General features: G+C 42.3%; 1 protein-coding gene across 4 annotated transcripts in view; it reads right to left on the bottom strand.

Moving 5' to 3' along the window:
- Positions 1 to 10,461: 10,461 nt before the first annotated feature.
- LOC106582068 (exportin-4) overlaps positions 10,462 to 17,006 on the bottom strand; it is a 43,572-nt gene continuing 37,027 nt past the window's right edge. For 2 of the 4 annotated variants that reach the window (XM_014164780.2, XM_045704667.1), the window contains 6 exons: positions 14,397 to 14,690; positions 14,051 to 14,240; positions 12,592 to 12,713; positions 12,220 to 12,468; positions 12,021 to 12,113; positions 10,462 to 11,892 (listed from right to left, as the gene is read on the bottom strand). In XM_014164780.2, coding sequence (XP_014020255.1) covers positions 11,695 to 11,892; positions 12,021 to 12,113; positions 12,220 to 12,468; positions 12,592 to 12,713; positions 14,051 to 14,240; positions 14,397 to 14,690 — 1,146 coding nt within the window. In that variant the 3' untranslated portion in view covers positions 10,462 to 11,694. Of the gene's footprint in view, positions 11,893 to 12,020; positions 12,114 to 12,219; positions 12,469 to 12,591; positions 12,714 to 14,046; positions 14,241 to 14,396; positions 14,691 to 17,006 lie in introns of those variants that run through there. The other 2 variants (XM_014164781.2, XM_014164782.2) reach the window with 2 other exon arrangements.

The raw sequence follows: 17,006 nt of genomic DNA, 5'->3' as shown, positions 1-17,006 counted from the left end.
AGATCACGTCTGACTCAACCCACTCAAGTGACGCACCCCTCCAATTTTTTTATTTTTTATATTTCACCTTTATTTAACCAGGTAGGCCAGTTGAGAACAAGTTCTCATTTACAACTGCGACCTGGCCAAGATAAAGCAAAACAGTGTGACAAAAACAACAACACAGAGTTACACATAAACAAACGTACAGTCAATAACACAGAAAAATCTATGTACAGTGAGTGCAAATGTAGAAAGAGCAGGGAGGTAAGGCAATAAATAGGCCATAGAGGCAAAATATTTACAATTTAGCATTTACACTGGAGTGATCGATGTGCAGATGATGGTGTGCAAGTAGAGATACTGGGGTGAAAAAGAGCAAGAGGATAAATAACAATATGGGGATGAGGTAGTTGGGTGTGCTATTTACAGATTGGCTGTGTACATGTACAGTGATCGGTAAGCTGCTCTGACAGCTGATGCTTAAAGTTAGAGAGGGAGATCTAAGACTCCAGCTTCAGTGATTTTTGCAATTCGTTCCAGTCAATGGCAGCAGAGAACTGGGGCTTTACCTAGCAAAGACTAGGTGACTAGATGACCTGGAGCCAGTGGGTTTGGCAACGAATATGTAGTGAGGGCCAGCCAACAAGAGCATACAGGTCACAGTGGTGGGTAGTATAGGGGGCTTTGGTGACAAAACGGGTGGCACTGTGATAGACTACATCCAGTTTTCTGAGTAGAGTGTTGGAGGCTATTTTGTTAATGACATCGCCAAAGTCAAAGATCGGTAGGATAGTCAGTTTTACGAGGGTATGTTTGGCAGCATGAGTGAAGGAGGCTTTGTTGCGAAATAGGAAGCCGATTCTAGATTTAATTTTGGATTGGAGATGCTTAATGTGAGTCTGGAAGGAGAGTTTACAGTCTAATCAGACACCTAGGTATTTGTAGTTGTCCACATGTTCTAAGTCAGAACCGTCCAGAGTAGTAATGCTAGTCGAGCGGGCGGGTGTGCGCAACAATTGGTTGAAGAGCATGCATTTAGTTTTACTAGCATTTTAAAAGCAGTTGGAGGCCACGGAAGGAGTGTTGTATGACATTGAAGCTTGTTTGGAAGTTTGTTAACACAGTGTCCAAAGAAGGGCCAGATGTATGCAGAATTGTGTTGTCTGCGTAGAGGTGGATCAGAGAATCACCAGCAGTAAGAGCGACATCATTGATATAAACTGTAGTGGCTTCCTTTCCTCTTTACCATAGCCACTGCCCAAGCCTGAAGCGGGGTTGTTTGGTACGCATACAGTCCACACTCAAGGTTTCCAAAAAGCCAAACATTCAATGTGATCCAGGGATATGGTGCAACAAAAATGTTTATTCTTCTTATATCTAACAGGAAAATGAATATCCAATCAACTTAAAACATAGATTACTTGATATGGAAAATACACAATATGACCTGTCTGTATGTCTGTATGGTCAAAAAACTATACCGCTCCAGCGTCTAGCAAGGACTCCTCCCCCCGAAGGCCCAACTACCTGCCTTTATCCTAACACACTTACCGCAGTACAATGAATGGGCAAGAGGGGGGGACAAAAACTAAGTTACACTAACAACAAATGAATAGATCTCAATCAGGTAAATATAAATCATTAAGGTACGTACCTAATATTTCATCATATACATTCATATTTACACAAATATACATGGAGCTCTGAATGTTCTGTCTTTTATACAAATATGTCCAAATTGGCTCTAACATACCGGCCCCTAATTGTTGACTGCACTGAATGGACAACAATTACTTAATATTCAAATGTAGAGCCAATACACAAAACATTCTATACCAGAGCACTATTACAGTTCATAGCTATATACAAATATACAAGGTGCCATATAGGAAAATAGTCCATAGATCTCAGTCTGAGTTGAAGTGTTCAGGTGTTCAACTTCCAAAAACGTCAAGAGTATGACGTCCAAAAAATGTATGACTACAACATCAAAGAATGTAAGAGTACAACATCAACGAATCAGAGGTGCACGTGATTCAAAGATGGAGCACTGTGTGTGTGTGTGTGTGTGTGTGTGTGTGTGTGTGTGTGTGTGTGTGTGTGTGTGTGTGTGTGTGTGTGTGTGTGTGTGTGTGTGTGTGTGTGTGTGTGTGTGTGTGTGTGTGTGTGTGTGTGTGTGTGTGTGTGTGTGTGTGTGTGTGTGTGTGTCACTCCGCCGCCTCCAGGAGCAGACAGAGTTTATTGATAGGTCTCTGTAAGATATTGGTCTTGGTCTTAACCATGACGCTCCGGACAAGACCTTTGGCCCCTGGCAAAGCCTCCACCACACGCCCCATTAGCCAAGAGTTCCTAGGGGCGGTGTCGTCGACGATGACCACAAGGTCACCAGGACTGAAGTTTCTCTTAGTTTTGTTCCACTTGTTCCGCTCCTGCATAAGTGGAAGATACTCCCTGATCCATCTCTTCCAGAAGAGGTCAGTAATATATTGTACTTGCTTCCATCTCCTTCGTGAGTATAGGTCGCTTCTCTGGAATAGTCCTGGTGGCAGTACTGGCTTTGCTTTCAGATGAAGCAGATGGTTCGGAGTCAGGGGTTCTAGATCATTAGGGTCATTTGTTACAGTTGTGATTGGTCTGTCGTTCATGATTGCCTCAACTTCACACAAGGCTGTCTGCAAAGCCTCATCATCCAGTGTATTTGATGTTGTATTTGACTGTTTATTATCTGTGCAGTCACTTTACCCCACCTACATGTACAAATTACCTCAACTAACCTGTAACCCTGCAAATTGACTTGGTACCGGTACCCCCTGTATATACGGCCTAGTTATTTTATTGTGTTATTTAACTAAATGTTTTACATTAGTTTATTTAGTAAATATTTTCTTGAACTGCATTGTTGGTTAAGGGCTTGTAAGTAAGCATTTCACCGTAAGGTCTACTTGTATTTGGGGCATGTGACAAATAAAATTTGATTTGACGAGTAGGTACAGTACAGTTGAAGTCGGAAGTTTACATACACTTAGGTTGGAGTCATTAAAACTTGTTTTTCAACCATTCCACAAATTTCTTGTTTACAAACTATAGTTTTGGCAAGTCAGTTAGGACATCTACTTTGTGCATGACACAAGTAATTTTTCCAAAAATTGTTTACAGACAGGTTATTTCACTTATAATTCACAGTATCACAATTCCAGTGGGTCAGAAGTTTACATACACTAAGTTGACTGTGCCTTTAAACAGCTTGGAAAATTCCAGAAATTCATGTCATGGCTTTAGAAGCTTCTGATAGGCTAATTGACATCATTTAAGTCAATTGGAGGTGTACCTGTGGATGTATTTCAAGGCCTACCTTCAAACTCAGTGCCGCTTTGCTTGACATCATGGGAAAATCAAAAGAAATCAGCCAAGACCTCAGAAAAATAATTGTAGACCTCCACAAGTCTGGTTCATCCTTGGGAGCAATTTCCAAACACCTGAAGGTACCACGTTCATCTGTACAAACAATAGTATGCAAATATAAACACCATGGGACCACACAGCCATCATACCGCTCAGGAAGGAGACGCGTTCTGTCTCCTAGAGATAAATGTACTTTGGTGCGAAAAGTGCAAATCAATCCCAGAACAACAGCAAAGGACCTTGTGAAGATGCTGGAGGAAACAGGTATAAAAGTATCTATATCCACAGTAAAACGAGTCCTATATCGACATAACCTGAAAGGCCGCTCAGCAAGGAAGAAGCCACTGCTCCAAAACCGGCATAAACAAGCCAGACTACGGTTTGCAACTGCACATGGGGACAACGATCGTACTTTTTTTGGAGAAATGTCCTCTGGTCTGATGAAACAAAAATAAAACTGTTCGGCCATAAATACCATCGTTATGTTTGGAGGAGAAAGGGGGAGACTTGCAAGCCGAAGAACCCCATCCCAACCGTGAAGCACCGGGGTGGCAGCATCATGTTGTGGGGGTGCTTTGCTGCAGGAGGGACTGGTGCACTTCACAAAATAGATGGCATAATGAGGTAGGAAATTATGTGGATATATTGAAGCAACATGCGAGCAAGGAGGCCTACAAACCTGACTCAGTTACACCAGCTCTGTCAGGAGGAATGGGCCAAAATTCACCCAACTTATTGTGGGAAGCTTGTGGAAGGCTACCCGAAACATTTGACCCAAGCTAAACACTTTAAAGGCAATGCTACCAAATACTAATTGTGTGTATGTAAACTTCTGACCCACTGGGAATGTGATGAAAGAAATAAAAGCTGAAATAAATCATTCTCTCTATTATTATTCTGACATTTCACATTCTTAAAATAAAGTGGTGATCCTAACTGACCTAAGACAGGACATTTTTACTATGATTAAATGTCAGGAATTGTGAAAAACTGAGTTGAAATGTATTTGGCTAAAGTATATGTAAACTTCCGACTTCAACTGTATGTACGGCAGGACCAAATCGGAGAAATGGGTAGGAACAAGCCCATCTAATGCTTTGTAGGTTAGCAGTAAAACCTTGAAATCAGCCCTAGCCTAAACAGGAAGACTAGCATTGGAGTAATATGATCAAATTTTACGCTTCTAGGAAAGATTGTAGCAACTGCGTTTAGCAGTAACTGAAGTTTATTTAGTGCGTTATCTGGGTAGCCAGAGAGTAGAGCATTGCAGTAGTCTAATCTAGAAGTGATAAAAGATTAGCTTTTGTCCATTTTTGGACAAAAAGTTAAAGAATTTTGCAATATTCCGAAGATGGAAAAAAATCTGTCCTTGAAATATTCTTGATATGTTCATCAAAAGAGAGATCAGGGTCCACAGTAACACAGAGGTCCTTCACAGTTTTATTTGAGATGACTGTACCATCAAGATTAATTGTCAGATCCAACAGCAGATCACTTTGTTTCTTGGAACCTAGAACTAGCATCGCTGTTTTGTCCGAGTTTAAAAGTAAAACATTTTCCACCATCCACTTCCTTATGTCTGAAACACAGGCTTCCAGTGCAGGCACTTTTAAGGCTTCACCATGTTTAATCAAAATGTACAGCAGTGTGTCGTCCGCATAGTGGTAAAAGTTCTGTTTCCGAATGACGTCACCAAGAGGTAGAATGTATAATGAAAACAATAGCGGCCCTAAAACGGAACCTTCCACAGAGACAAAATATATCTTACCGACAGATAAGATCTAAACCAGGCAAGAACTTGTCCATGTAGACCAGTTAGGTTTTCCAATCTCTCATTACTGACTTCCTGGTTTAGCGTGCAGTGTGTCAAGAAGCAGTGTGGCTTGGCAGGGTCATGTTTTGGAGGATGCATGGCTCCCGACCTTCGCCTCTCCCGAATCTGTACGGGAGTTGCAGTGATGGGACAAGACTGTAACTACCAATAGGATATCACGGAATTGGGGAGAAAAGAGGTAGAAAGTAGAACAATATATATATATATATATATATATATATATATATATATATCAAAAATATGCAAGACAGTCCGTTTGACTGACACTTTTCTCCATCATGGCATGTGCCACATATAATATATGTAGTAGTAGTAGTAGTAGTAGTCTTCTGTGGACTTTATATGTCGGTTGGCAACCAACTTTAAGGCACATTACAACCAACTGGACTGGAGTGTGTGACCACAGTTCATCTTTCAATCACCCACGTGGGTATGTGCTCCTAAAAACCTATGAGATGGGTGTGGTGGGACTTGCAGTGCTCATTGATGTGCGCGAGCATAATATGGCAAGGGAAGCCAGCGAGCATGAAAGAGAATAGTGTTGTGTCTTTGGCTATGCCGGATTAAGTGATATGACATGCTATTCTATAAAATCCTATCTCTGTAATTAATATTACCTGATTAAGCTAATCATGTAAATGTAATTAACTAGGAAGTTGGATCACCACGAAAGAGTGTTTATAGAGCTGTTATCTTCCGAATAAACTCTTAAAGACCTAGTAATATTTTACATCAATAGCAGTCAATATTAATCGTCACCTTATTTCAGTCTCATCTGAAAGTTGTAAATTCTTGGTTATCTTCACGAACCCTGGCTAACAAGTTGAATCAGCAATACAAATTTGGTTTAATTATTTATTTACTAAATACCTAACTAATCACACAGAATTACATATACACAGAATGCAAATTATGTCATACAGAAAACAGCCCTAGTGGACGGAGACGGTTGGGTTTGAGTGAAAGAGCGGGAAGACTGAGGAACAAAGGGAGAAGCTGTTCTATCGTAAATACATTATCTTATGCATTCTAAATCCCCGCCCATTTGGAAAAGGGAAATGCAATAAATATTTACTCTGAGCTGCGCTTTGGTAGGTTGGTCGTAGATGCTGGTCGTGTTGCCCAACAGAGATCTTGCTGTCCTCGGAAGAATGTCTCTGGTGGTAAATGGGATACGTTGTAGTATCGTCGTTGTGTGTTAGACTAGTTACGTCGTCCGTCCTTTCCTAGCCCACGTTTACAGTGGCCGCTGCTAACTCAATGGCTAGGAGGTATCACTTCTTTAGTGAATAAGAGTTCAAAGTTCATACCATTTGCAACCAAAGCTCACGCTGAGGTTGGCTTAGTTCTGTAGTTATTATCTGAATCCTTCTGACATCGGACCGTCGCCCTAATGTACCCGGAACAGAAAGTTATTTGCCCTTTAAACACAGAGGCTGCAGGCCTCGCGTACTCGGAATAGAAGGTTACATTTTCGTCAAGGGCTTATATAGTGGAGGGAGAGAAGGGTGTGTTTCATAGTTTATAACCAATGTCTCTTCACAGGGGCGGGCCACTGATTGAGCAGAGCTCTAACCTTACGAAAACCCAATTCTCTCATTTGGAAGCTAAAATTACATTTAATCTTTTCACAAATAGTGTCATATTTAAACATTTAAATCGCACAACAATTCCATGTGAATCTGATGACTAGAATGTGTAGACTTTCCCAGATACAGTTTATGTCGTCCTGTCATCAGTCATAATGTCTCAGATGACAACCAAACAGACATCATATTCATTAAGTACCAACGCATATTTTCAACTGGTTCTATTACCGAAATATGGTTCCTTTCCCCCCAGTTGTTTGATGTTCCCAGACTCTCTATGTTTAACAAAGGCTATTCAAGAGTCCTTCAGTAGAGTCAGAGAGAGAGGGAAGGGAGAAAGGTATTGACAATAGGATGGCATTGGCGTTTCTCTACAAGTAGGTTGAGTCAATATGTTTTTCTACTTGTATGAACACAAACACATAAATCAGAACCATGGACAGCCACATATTAAGCTTAAGTTGATTGGACTAAATTGATTTTGGTATCTTTTAGTTTTCGTTGTATTAGACTAGGCAGAGGTGATTTGATGATGTTGAAATGTTGAAGTTGAAATGGTGCTGGAAAATTGGAGGCAGCTTCTGTTTTCTTTACGACTTGCGGTAACTCTCCGATTCAAAATCAATAGTTGTTTAGTGGTGCGAAAATGTTGGAAACATTAACCATGCTGTAGGTCCGTAGGTCATGTAACTGTCTGTTACTGTACATGCAATATACTTTGTGGACTTCACTGGACAGAGGTTAGTATCCGGTTTTGTGATACAACAAAGGTGTTGTCGAGTTTATTCTTACCAACGTGTCATATTGTCTCGGCCTTTAGGCCTAAATATCACGTTAGTTTAGGAGAGTCAAATGTTTCTGCACGACTTGTATTTATTTATTAGGCTAGTCCAAAAAAAGCAATATCTTGCGGGCAGACTAACCAATAGCCTATGCTCTGTTCAGTTTGAGGAGAGCGCGAAGATGAGGACCGGAGGTCAACTTTGATAGCTTGCTACTTCTATTATGTATTTATCAGAGTTATTGACTTCACAATAAGCCAGATTCTAGCAATTTACATTGTGGTGCTAAAACTTGAAGCAGCAGCTGAGGCACAATCAATCGGAAATGGACATCGCTTGGTGCTGAAAGTAGGCATAATTAAATCATTTCAACAGTTTTTTAAAGAATTTACTAACAATGCTTTGTGTTGGAGACTATTTCTTGCTATTTTATAAATAAGAGGTAGGCCTACCTGTTCGACAGATTATTAGGCTATAGTTTGCTATATCCATAGATTTGTCGGCCAATTCTCCCACCCACTATGCACTCTTTAAATAGCCTACCTTCTTCCTGTCAGGAAGAATTGAGGGGGTATGCCATAGGCCTAACTTTTATTAAAATGAGTGGCAAAAAGCACAGGCCTACACCTTGTTAGTTTAAGATTGAAGATAATAAAACGGATTTATTTATTTAAAGTGATCTACTGTATAACAGCGCTTTGGTCCGCAATGCTTTATGCTACAAACAAGCTGTAAAATACCTGGGAAAAACGTGACTCCGATGCATATGGGGATATCATTGTTTCGTTTCTTTGACATTGAGGAAGAGCTACAACCTTCTATAGCGGAGACGACAACAGAATGACTTTGCTTGGGAAGTAATCTAATTCTGTCACTATCAATTGATTAAGCTATTCACTTTCTGTACAATAGATGTTTAAACTCAGACAGCTTTTAGGGAAACACTTGTGACCTCTCCTTGGGTCAAGCCATGGAAGAAGAGTAGCTAGCAGTTAAAGCTTACATATTTCTGTGTCGGTAGGCCTACTGTCTGGGATGGAAAGATAGGAATCTGAGCATGATTCCTTCAAAAGTTAGGCCTAATGACTTAGACTTTATTTGCAAACAGGGACAGTTTCGTTGCAAACAAGACATACAGATTTGGTGTTGGAGATAAGATGAACACAGGCATATCTATGTTCATTCTTAGCCTGTAATTTGTGTGGTATTAAAGTGTAAAATGACTAGAATTGCATGAAATGTTATGCATTTTTCCACCCCTACTCTTTTGTTCATGGTGGTCTGTGAACCAACAACCTTCTGGCCCACAGCGCTATCAAAATTCCTGCGTTGCCATGTAATGCTTACAGGATGAAGAATTCTGGAATTCTGAATTCTAAAACTTCATAAGGCTCTGGTCTGTCCAAGAAGTGAGGATAAATGGTAGGCATGTTCTCTAGCCACTTAATTATTGTTTAATATATAGGGGAAGGTCACTTTTAAGCGTTCAGGGAGGATTAGGTTACATATATTTTGCTGAAGGGAGGGCCATACGTTTTTATTTCAGGGAGGTTCGAGTTTCTCCATGTAACAATTATAAATAACTTTCACTTTAAAGGAGTAGTTCTATTTTACAACTTGATGTTAGATGGTCCCTCCCCCTGAGAAACTGTAATCCATGGTTCAGTTATCTTTAAAGAGCCACTACAAACTAAAACTAACATTAGCCACCACATGCTAACAATCAATGGAAGTAAATGTCAAAATCACCAAAAATCTATTCAAACAAACTCCGTATTTGGTTTGATGTTACTTAAGGTGATTTGGCGATAAAAAAAAAAACATGCTCATATGCCCCCATCACTTCCATTGATTGTGTTGTGGTGGCTAAAGTTAGCTGAAGTTTGTAGTGGCTGTTTAAAGAAAACTGAACAATGGATTATAGTTTCTCCTGGCCCATAGACTACTTTCAGGGTGAGGAACCATCTAACATCGTTTTAAAATAGTGAACTACACCTTTAACACATGCAGACACTGGTACTGATGATTGTCAGTGTGCTTGTAAAACATTTTTGGGATACTACTTATACTTTTCACATTATAACCATATTAGAAATCCCAATGCATTTCAGCGGCCATATACTTTAAATGGGGAAAATTCTGGTCGTCACTAGTCTGCAACTGTTGGAAGATGGAAATGCCATTTAAACTATAAAATGTGCAGACTGGTCTGGAATGGTGTGCTTGTATACAGCTTAAATTTTTTTGTTAAAGCTCCATAAGTATTTGGATTCACCACTTGTGTTGAACTGTTAAGGTACAAACTCCAAACCAACTTTGACATGTACAAACTAACAACTTACATTGCTTGTCAAAAGATTTGATTATATTATTGAACTATATCTTTCAAAAATTAGCATAGAACCTCCAGACTTCAAAGGCTAAATTTGTATTCACCATTGATTGTTCTTAATGCATTTCAGCTACAAAGACCACCCCAATGTTCACATGTGCAGACCGACTCAACTTAGATGGCTTCACAGGTTTTCTACCATTCCTACTTCAAACTATAAAGCGTGTTGTATCCCCATTCATTTCAATGGCAGAATGCAAGCTTCAACATTCTAAACCTAAATCACTGCCACAAACAATTCAGAATTTTCAAACTAAAACATTTTGAAAGCTTAAAAACATATCACCACATTTACTTCAGTAAATGTCATTTTCTGAAAATAATTTATAATTTAAACTATTTTTATTTCAGAGATGTTGAAAGCACTTTTGAGTTTTATGTTTACAAGAATGATCAAAACTGATGTGGAACTTGTTTGCATATTCTGTATAACAGGACATTGAGAAAAAAACTTTATACAGAAGAGGAAAAACAACTCCATATTTTATATAATAACTTTATGTACACTTTTACATTTCAATACAGTTCAGTCAGGCATTCCAAAATAACCAGGGTAGTGGTCTAAACAGAGGAAGGGCAGTGAGTCCATCTCAAATGCCATGGTTACAACAAGTGGCTCTGTTCCTTTTTTGGTTTGTTATTGCTTCCATTCAGTGTGTTTTGAAATGGAGATAGTGGCTGTGACATAGAAAAATATAACTAGAGAGAAGATCGCTAAACTTCAGGGGCCCAAACTTCCTAAGGCCTCCAATTTTCTGGATATTGGCTGTGGGCAGTCAGGACTGAGACAAAAGGGTGGCATAGAATAAAATTACAATCTAGAACAATAAAGAAATCAAAACAAAATCCAAAGTTTTCAAACTTGCCCCCTTTTTCTTCAAGTGATCCATAACCATAAAATTTCAGCTTCTCTGCCATCTTATAAAAACTTTTCAGTCATTGTTTTAAAAAAATGTCCCACTTTTTTTGGAAAACATATATACACCCTTGATGAAGACGAAGTGAATCGTTTTTTTGTCATCGGCCCTCCAATTAACAGGTTCAGCAACCTGAAGGTGGTGGGATCTAGCCTCTTGTGGTCATGGAGATGTGTGTGTGTGTTCTTCCACTGTGTTTTTGGTGTGTGTGACAGGCACAGTTGTTGCTGTAAGACACCTCTCAGCTTGGCCACAGACACACTGGAGTCGACACACGACACAAACAAGAAAACCAAGGCACTCTGGGAGGGGAGAGAGGGTATGGGCATGGGGAGAGAGAGAGGGAGGGGCATAGCGTTCTCAGAACAGATTGGCCCCTCCTCCTGTGTTCATCCCAACCCTCCCACTGGTAACCGTAAACAATGATTGGATGATGGGACAGAGGGGTACAGCGGGCAAGTCCATCCCTCTTTGACCCTCCACCACCAAATCTTAATCCCCGAAGCCACTGTAAGTTTGCGCTGTGGGACTTTGAGGAAAAAGGAGGGGTTAGGGGGAGGAGCGGGTGTGAACCTGCCCAAACCACACCCTGGTCCAGTTCACACCACAAGCTCCCTTCAGTGTCTCAACCTCACCTATTTTTTTCCCCACACAGTCTAACAGTGCAGCTCATCAGCTCAGTCTGTCCGTCTTCTCAATGGTTTGGCATGGTCAGATGTGGTCAAGGTAGGTAGGTAGATAGATCATCTGTGAGCGGGTTCGATATAGAGGGGCTAGGAGGAAGGGGAGCTAATAGTTATTTGACACAAAGTAGCCCCCCTACATTGGACACAAACTCCTCCAGACTCTTGAGGAAGGCCACCTTCTGCTTGCGGTCCATGCTGGGCGGCGTGCTGCTGGCTGTCAGCTTGTTGAAGGCATCGGCCAGTCTCTGGTAGATGACGGCATCTCGCTGGGTGGCGAGCAGAGACTCCACCAGCTCCTGGTACTCCGCCTGGAGAGAGAATAGGAAATTACATCATCATATGAGGCCGACAGGGAGGTACAACGTCCAGATCACCAGAGCCAATAAAAAGAATGAGATACATGTGTGAAGGAAGTTTAAAAACAAAGGATACTCACTTGATGCAGGCACACTAGTGTATAGAGAGCTTCTCCCGCTGCCACTGTGATCTCTGTGTTGTGTTTTTGCAGTACCAGCATGTCAAACACCAACTAGAGAGGGAGAGATTATCCATTACAAAACATTTCCACTTTCTGAGCACAATGGAATGAAGCAGACCTTGTAGTTAGGAGGAAATCCCAGGAGGGGGTGTCTCACCTTGAGGAAGTGGCGTGTGGCGATGAAGAGGGGCGTGTCTTTCTCCTGGGTCTTGGCACACTGCTCGGCCAGAGGAGACAGAGCCTCCAGACACAGCTGGCTGACCTCTGAACTCATGGATGTCATGCCCAGCTCTAGGGAGTACATGAGACTCTTAAACAGCTCCTCTGGTAACTGGGGGATCTTCTCAGGGAAGATCTCACAGATGAACGTGATAAGCTTGTAATACTGGTTACACAGAGACGGGAACTGAAAACACAGACAAACCAGTTTAACAACAGTTTGTAGTACAGTGACAGAATGTACATCAGTGATTACTTCAAGTAAGGAAGAAGCATTGTTTAAGTACTGGGACTGGGCCCTGGGTCTTACCTTGAGTAGGTCCTGAGACATGAGAGGCAGAATGATGTTGACGCCAAACAGAACTACGTCTGCAGCCGACACCGACCGACCTGCCGCTCCCGAACCCTGCTCCTGACCCCGGAAAACCTCATCTGTTCCACCATCAAAAAACACACACACCACAGGATTCTGTAAGTTGACTATAGCTCAGCCTTCAACACCATATTACCCGCCAAGCTCATCATCAAGCTCAGGGCCATGGGTCTGAAATCCACCCTATGCAACTGGGTCCTGGACTTCCTGACGGGCCGCCCCCAGGTGGTGAATGTAGGAAACAACACCTGCACTTCACTGATCCTCAACACAGGGGCCCGACAAGGGTGCATGCTCAGCCCCCTTCTGTACTCCCTGTTCAATCTTGACTGCGTGGCCACACACGCCTCCGAACTCAAATCATCAAGTTTGCAGACGACACAACAGTAGTACGCCTGATTACCAACAATGACGAGACAGCCTACAGGGAGGCAGAGTGGTGCCAGGAAAACAACCCTCTCCCTCAATGTCAAAACAAAGGAGCTGATCGTGGACTTCAGGAAGAAGCAGTGTGAGCACATCCCTATAAACATCGACGGGACCGTAGTGGAGAAGGTGGAAAGCTTCAAGTTCCTCGGTGTACACGTCACTGACAATCTGAAATGGTCCACCCACACAGACAGTGTGGTGAAGAAGGCGCAACAGTGCCTACGGCTTAGCCCCTAAGACCCCTAGAAACTTTTGCAGATGCACAATTGAGAGCATCCTGTTAGGCTGTATCACCGCCTGGTATTTGCAACTGCGCCGCCCGCAACCGCAGGGCTCTCCAGAGGGTGGTGCGGTCTGCCCAACGCATCACTGGAGGCACACTGGCTGCCCTCCGGGACACCTACAGCAACCGATGTCACAGGAAGGCCAAAAAGATCATCAAGGACAACAACCACCTGAGCCACGACCTGTTCTACCCACTATCATTCAGAAGGCGAGGTCAGTACAGGTGCATCAAAGCTGGGACTGAGACACTGAAAAACAGCTTCTATCAAGGCCATCATTCTGTTAAATAGCCATCACAAGCTGGCTACCACCCGGTTGGTTACTCAGCCCTGCACCTTAGAGGCTGCTGCTCTATGTACATATAATCACTGGCCACTTTAATAATGGAACACTAGTCACTTTAATGTTTACATACTGCTTTACTCATCTCATATGTATATACTGTATTTAGTCAATGCCACTCCAACATTGCTAGTCTTAATTCCATTATTTTACTTTTAGATTTGTGTGTATTGTTAGATATTACTGCACTCCCTAGGAGCTAGGAACATAGGAATTTCGCTACACCCGCAATAACATCTGCTAAATATGTGTATGTGATCAATACAATTTGATAAGTATTGATAACTAACTAGGAACTTAAAGTATTATACATAAATGCAGACTGATGTCACACACCCACCGTCCACACCTGTGTCTGAGAAGTCAATGAACTCCTTAGAGAGCAGGTTGGTGAGCAGCTCCATGATGAGCAGCAGGTCCTGGTACTGGTCCTCCTCAGCAGCCACATCAGCCCTCTTCCTGCCCAGGTTGTTCTTAGAGTAGACCTGCAGCAGCGTCAGGCACACCTCGTAAAGCTTCATAGACTTAGACTGGGGGTCAGAGAGGGAGAAGAGGTGGCTGTTAACTCTTTCCAGTGGAAGCCCCATATTCGATTACATTGCTCTACACATAATACAAGTGTAGGGATTTGTAATTCTAAGTGTGTAGTTATTATTAAAGCGATTAAGTGTTTTTTCTATCCTCACCTCTCCAAGGTAGCAGATCTGTTTGTGGGCGACCTCCACGAACACCTCGATGATGAGGTTGATCGTCTCGGGCGTGTTGCGGTACACCTCCATCAGGCCGATGCAACTGGACAGGAAGTCCATGAGGAAGCTGAAGAGAGACGCCACGTTGTCGATCTGCGTTGCCTCGGCGATGCCACACAGCGCCTCCAGGGTGGCGACGATCTCCCGCTTCACACTCTCCTCCTGACAGATCTGAGGAAAGTTCTCCTGGTTGATCAGGTTGAGGAAGCGCTGCTGGAGGGGGTGCAGCACCTGGAGGAAGAGAAAGGGAGGAAGGGAGAGAGAGGTGATCAATCAACAACATTTGTCACAAAGTGCTTTACAGTAACCTGGCCCCAGCCCCCAAAGAAGGAGAGCGGGGAAGAAGAGACAAAGATCAGCTGCAGGCTATTTTCATTCCCACCTCTTCTTGAATGGGCTACTGTACACACTAGTCACAGCAGCTGGAAGGCAAGACAGCTGCCGTCTCATTCATAGATCTCTACTAATGGCTTTGGAGTCATCTTGCATTACTATAGAATGGCCTTCAAGATCATTATGAGGATCATTATCAAACCATAGACTCTAGGGAGGTCTAATGGTTTTGGCTAAATCATTTGGCTTCGCCGTTTGTTACTACTGAAGTCTATAGGGAGAGTGGTTAAATAGAATCACCATAGTAGGGAAAAGACATTTGAGCTCACAACTTGTTACCAACTAAAGTCTATGGTAAAGAGAGCCTATATAGAGGAAATCTGAAGGGAAATTACACTTGCGACTTTCAGTTCTAGCTCCATTTCTCTGGGTCCTTGGAAAGGCGTGTGTGCGCAAGTTAGTTCCATTCAGGGATTCAGAGTGGGGGGTTCCATGTAGGGGTATGACGTTTAAACGAATTTGGGATCGGTAACGCTTAGAAGAAAAAAATGATTTGCCACAGATAGTCGTTAACAGTTGTAAAAATGAAAGAGAGACAGGGAAGCGGCAGCTGCGAAGTTCTGTATGGCAGTACTTTGAGAAGTTAAATGAGAAGGTGAAGAAATGCAAACTTTGCGAGGTAGAATTGAGCTACTGTGGCAATACAGGTGCAATGCTGAAAGAGAGGCACCGTGAGAGCCAAACCATTTCTGTCAGAAGTGCGATTATGGGCGGAGTGAGAAAATCACAGCAATGACTGCAGTTGATATGCAGCCATTGTTAAATGGTAGAGGATGTCGGCTTCAATACCCTAATGCAGGGATCATCAACTAGATTCAGCCGAGGGCCAATTTTTTTCTCGAGTGGATGGTCAGGGGGCCAGAACATACAGTTGAAGTCGGAAGTTCACATGCACTTAGGTTGGAGTCATTAAAACTCGTTTTTCAACCACTCCACAAATTTCTTATTACAAACTATACTTTTTGCAAGTCAGTTAGGACATCTACTTTGTGCATGACACAAGTCATTTTTCTAACAATGGGTCAGAAGTTTACATACACTAAGTTGACTGTGCCTTTAAACAGCTTGGAAAATTCCAGATAATTATGTCACGGCTTTAGAAGCTTCTGATAGGCTAATTGACATAATTTGAGTCAATTGGAGGTGTACCTGTGGATGTATTTCAAGGCCTACCTTCAAACTCAGTGCCTCTGTGCTTGACATCATGGGAAAATCAAAATAATTCAGCCAAGACTGCCGGAAAAAATTGTAGACCTCCACAAGTCTGGTTCATCCTTGGGAGCAATTTCCAAATGCCTGGAGGTACCACGTTCATCTGTACAAACAATAGTACGCAAGTATAAACACCATGGGACCACGCAGCCGTCATACCGCTCAGGAAGGAGACGCGTTCTGTCTCCTAGAGATAAATGTACTTTGGTGCAAAAAGTGCAAATCAATCCCAGAACAACAGCAAAGGACCTTGTGAAGATGCTGGAGAAAACAGGTACAAAAGTATCTATATCCACAGTAAAACGAGTCCTATATCGACATAACCTGAAAAGGCCACTCAGCAAAGAAGAAGTCACTGCTCCAAAACCGCCATAAACAAGCCAGACTACGGTTTGCAACTGCACATGGGGACAAAGATCGTACTTTTTGGAGAAAAGTCCTCTGGTCTGATGAAACAAAAATAGAACTGTTTGGTCATAATGACCATCGTTATGTTTGGAGGAGGAAGGGGGAGGCTTGCAAGCCGAAGAACACCATCCCAACCGTGAACCACGGGGGTGGCAGCATCATGTTGTGGGAGTGCTTTGCTGCAGGAGGGACTGGTGCACTTAACAAAATAGATAGCATCATGAGGTAGGATAATTATGTGGATATATTGAAGCAACATCTCAAGACCTCAGTCAGGAAGTTAAAGCTTGGTCGCAAATAGGTCTTCCAAATGGACAATGACCCCAAGCATACTTCCAAAGTTGTGGCAAAATGGCTTAGGGACAACAAAGTCAAGGTATTGGAGTGGCCATCACAATGCCCTGACCTCAATCCTATAGAACATTTTTGGGCAGAACTGAAAAAGCGTGTGCGAGCAAGGAGGCCTACAAACCTGACTCAGTTACACCAGCTCTGTCAGGAGTAATGGGCAAAATTCACCCAACTTATTGTGGG

The sequence above is a fragment of the Salmo salar genome, chromosome ssa21, assembly GCF_905237065.1.
Source record: "Salmo salar chromosome ssa21, Ssal_v3.1, whole genome shotgun sequence".
NCBI classification, from domain to species: Eukaryota; Metazoa; Chordata; class Actinopteri; order Salmoniformes; family Salmonidae; genus Salmo; species Salmo salar.
This window is presented reverse-complemented; position numbering and strand designations above follow the sequence as displayed.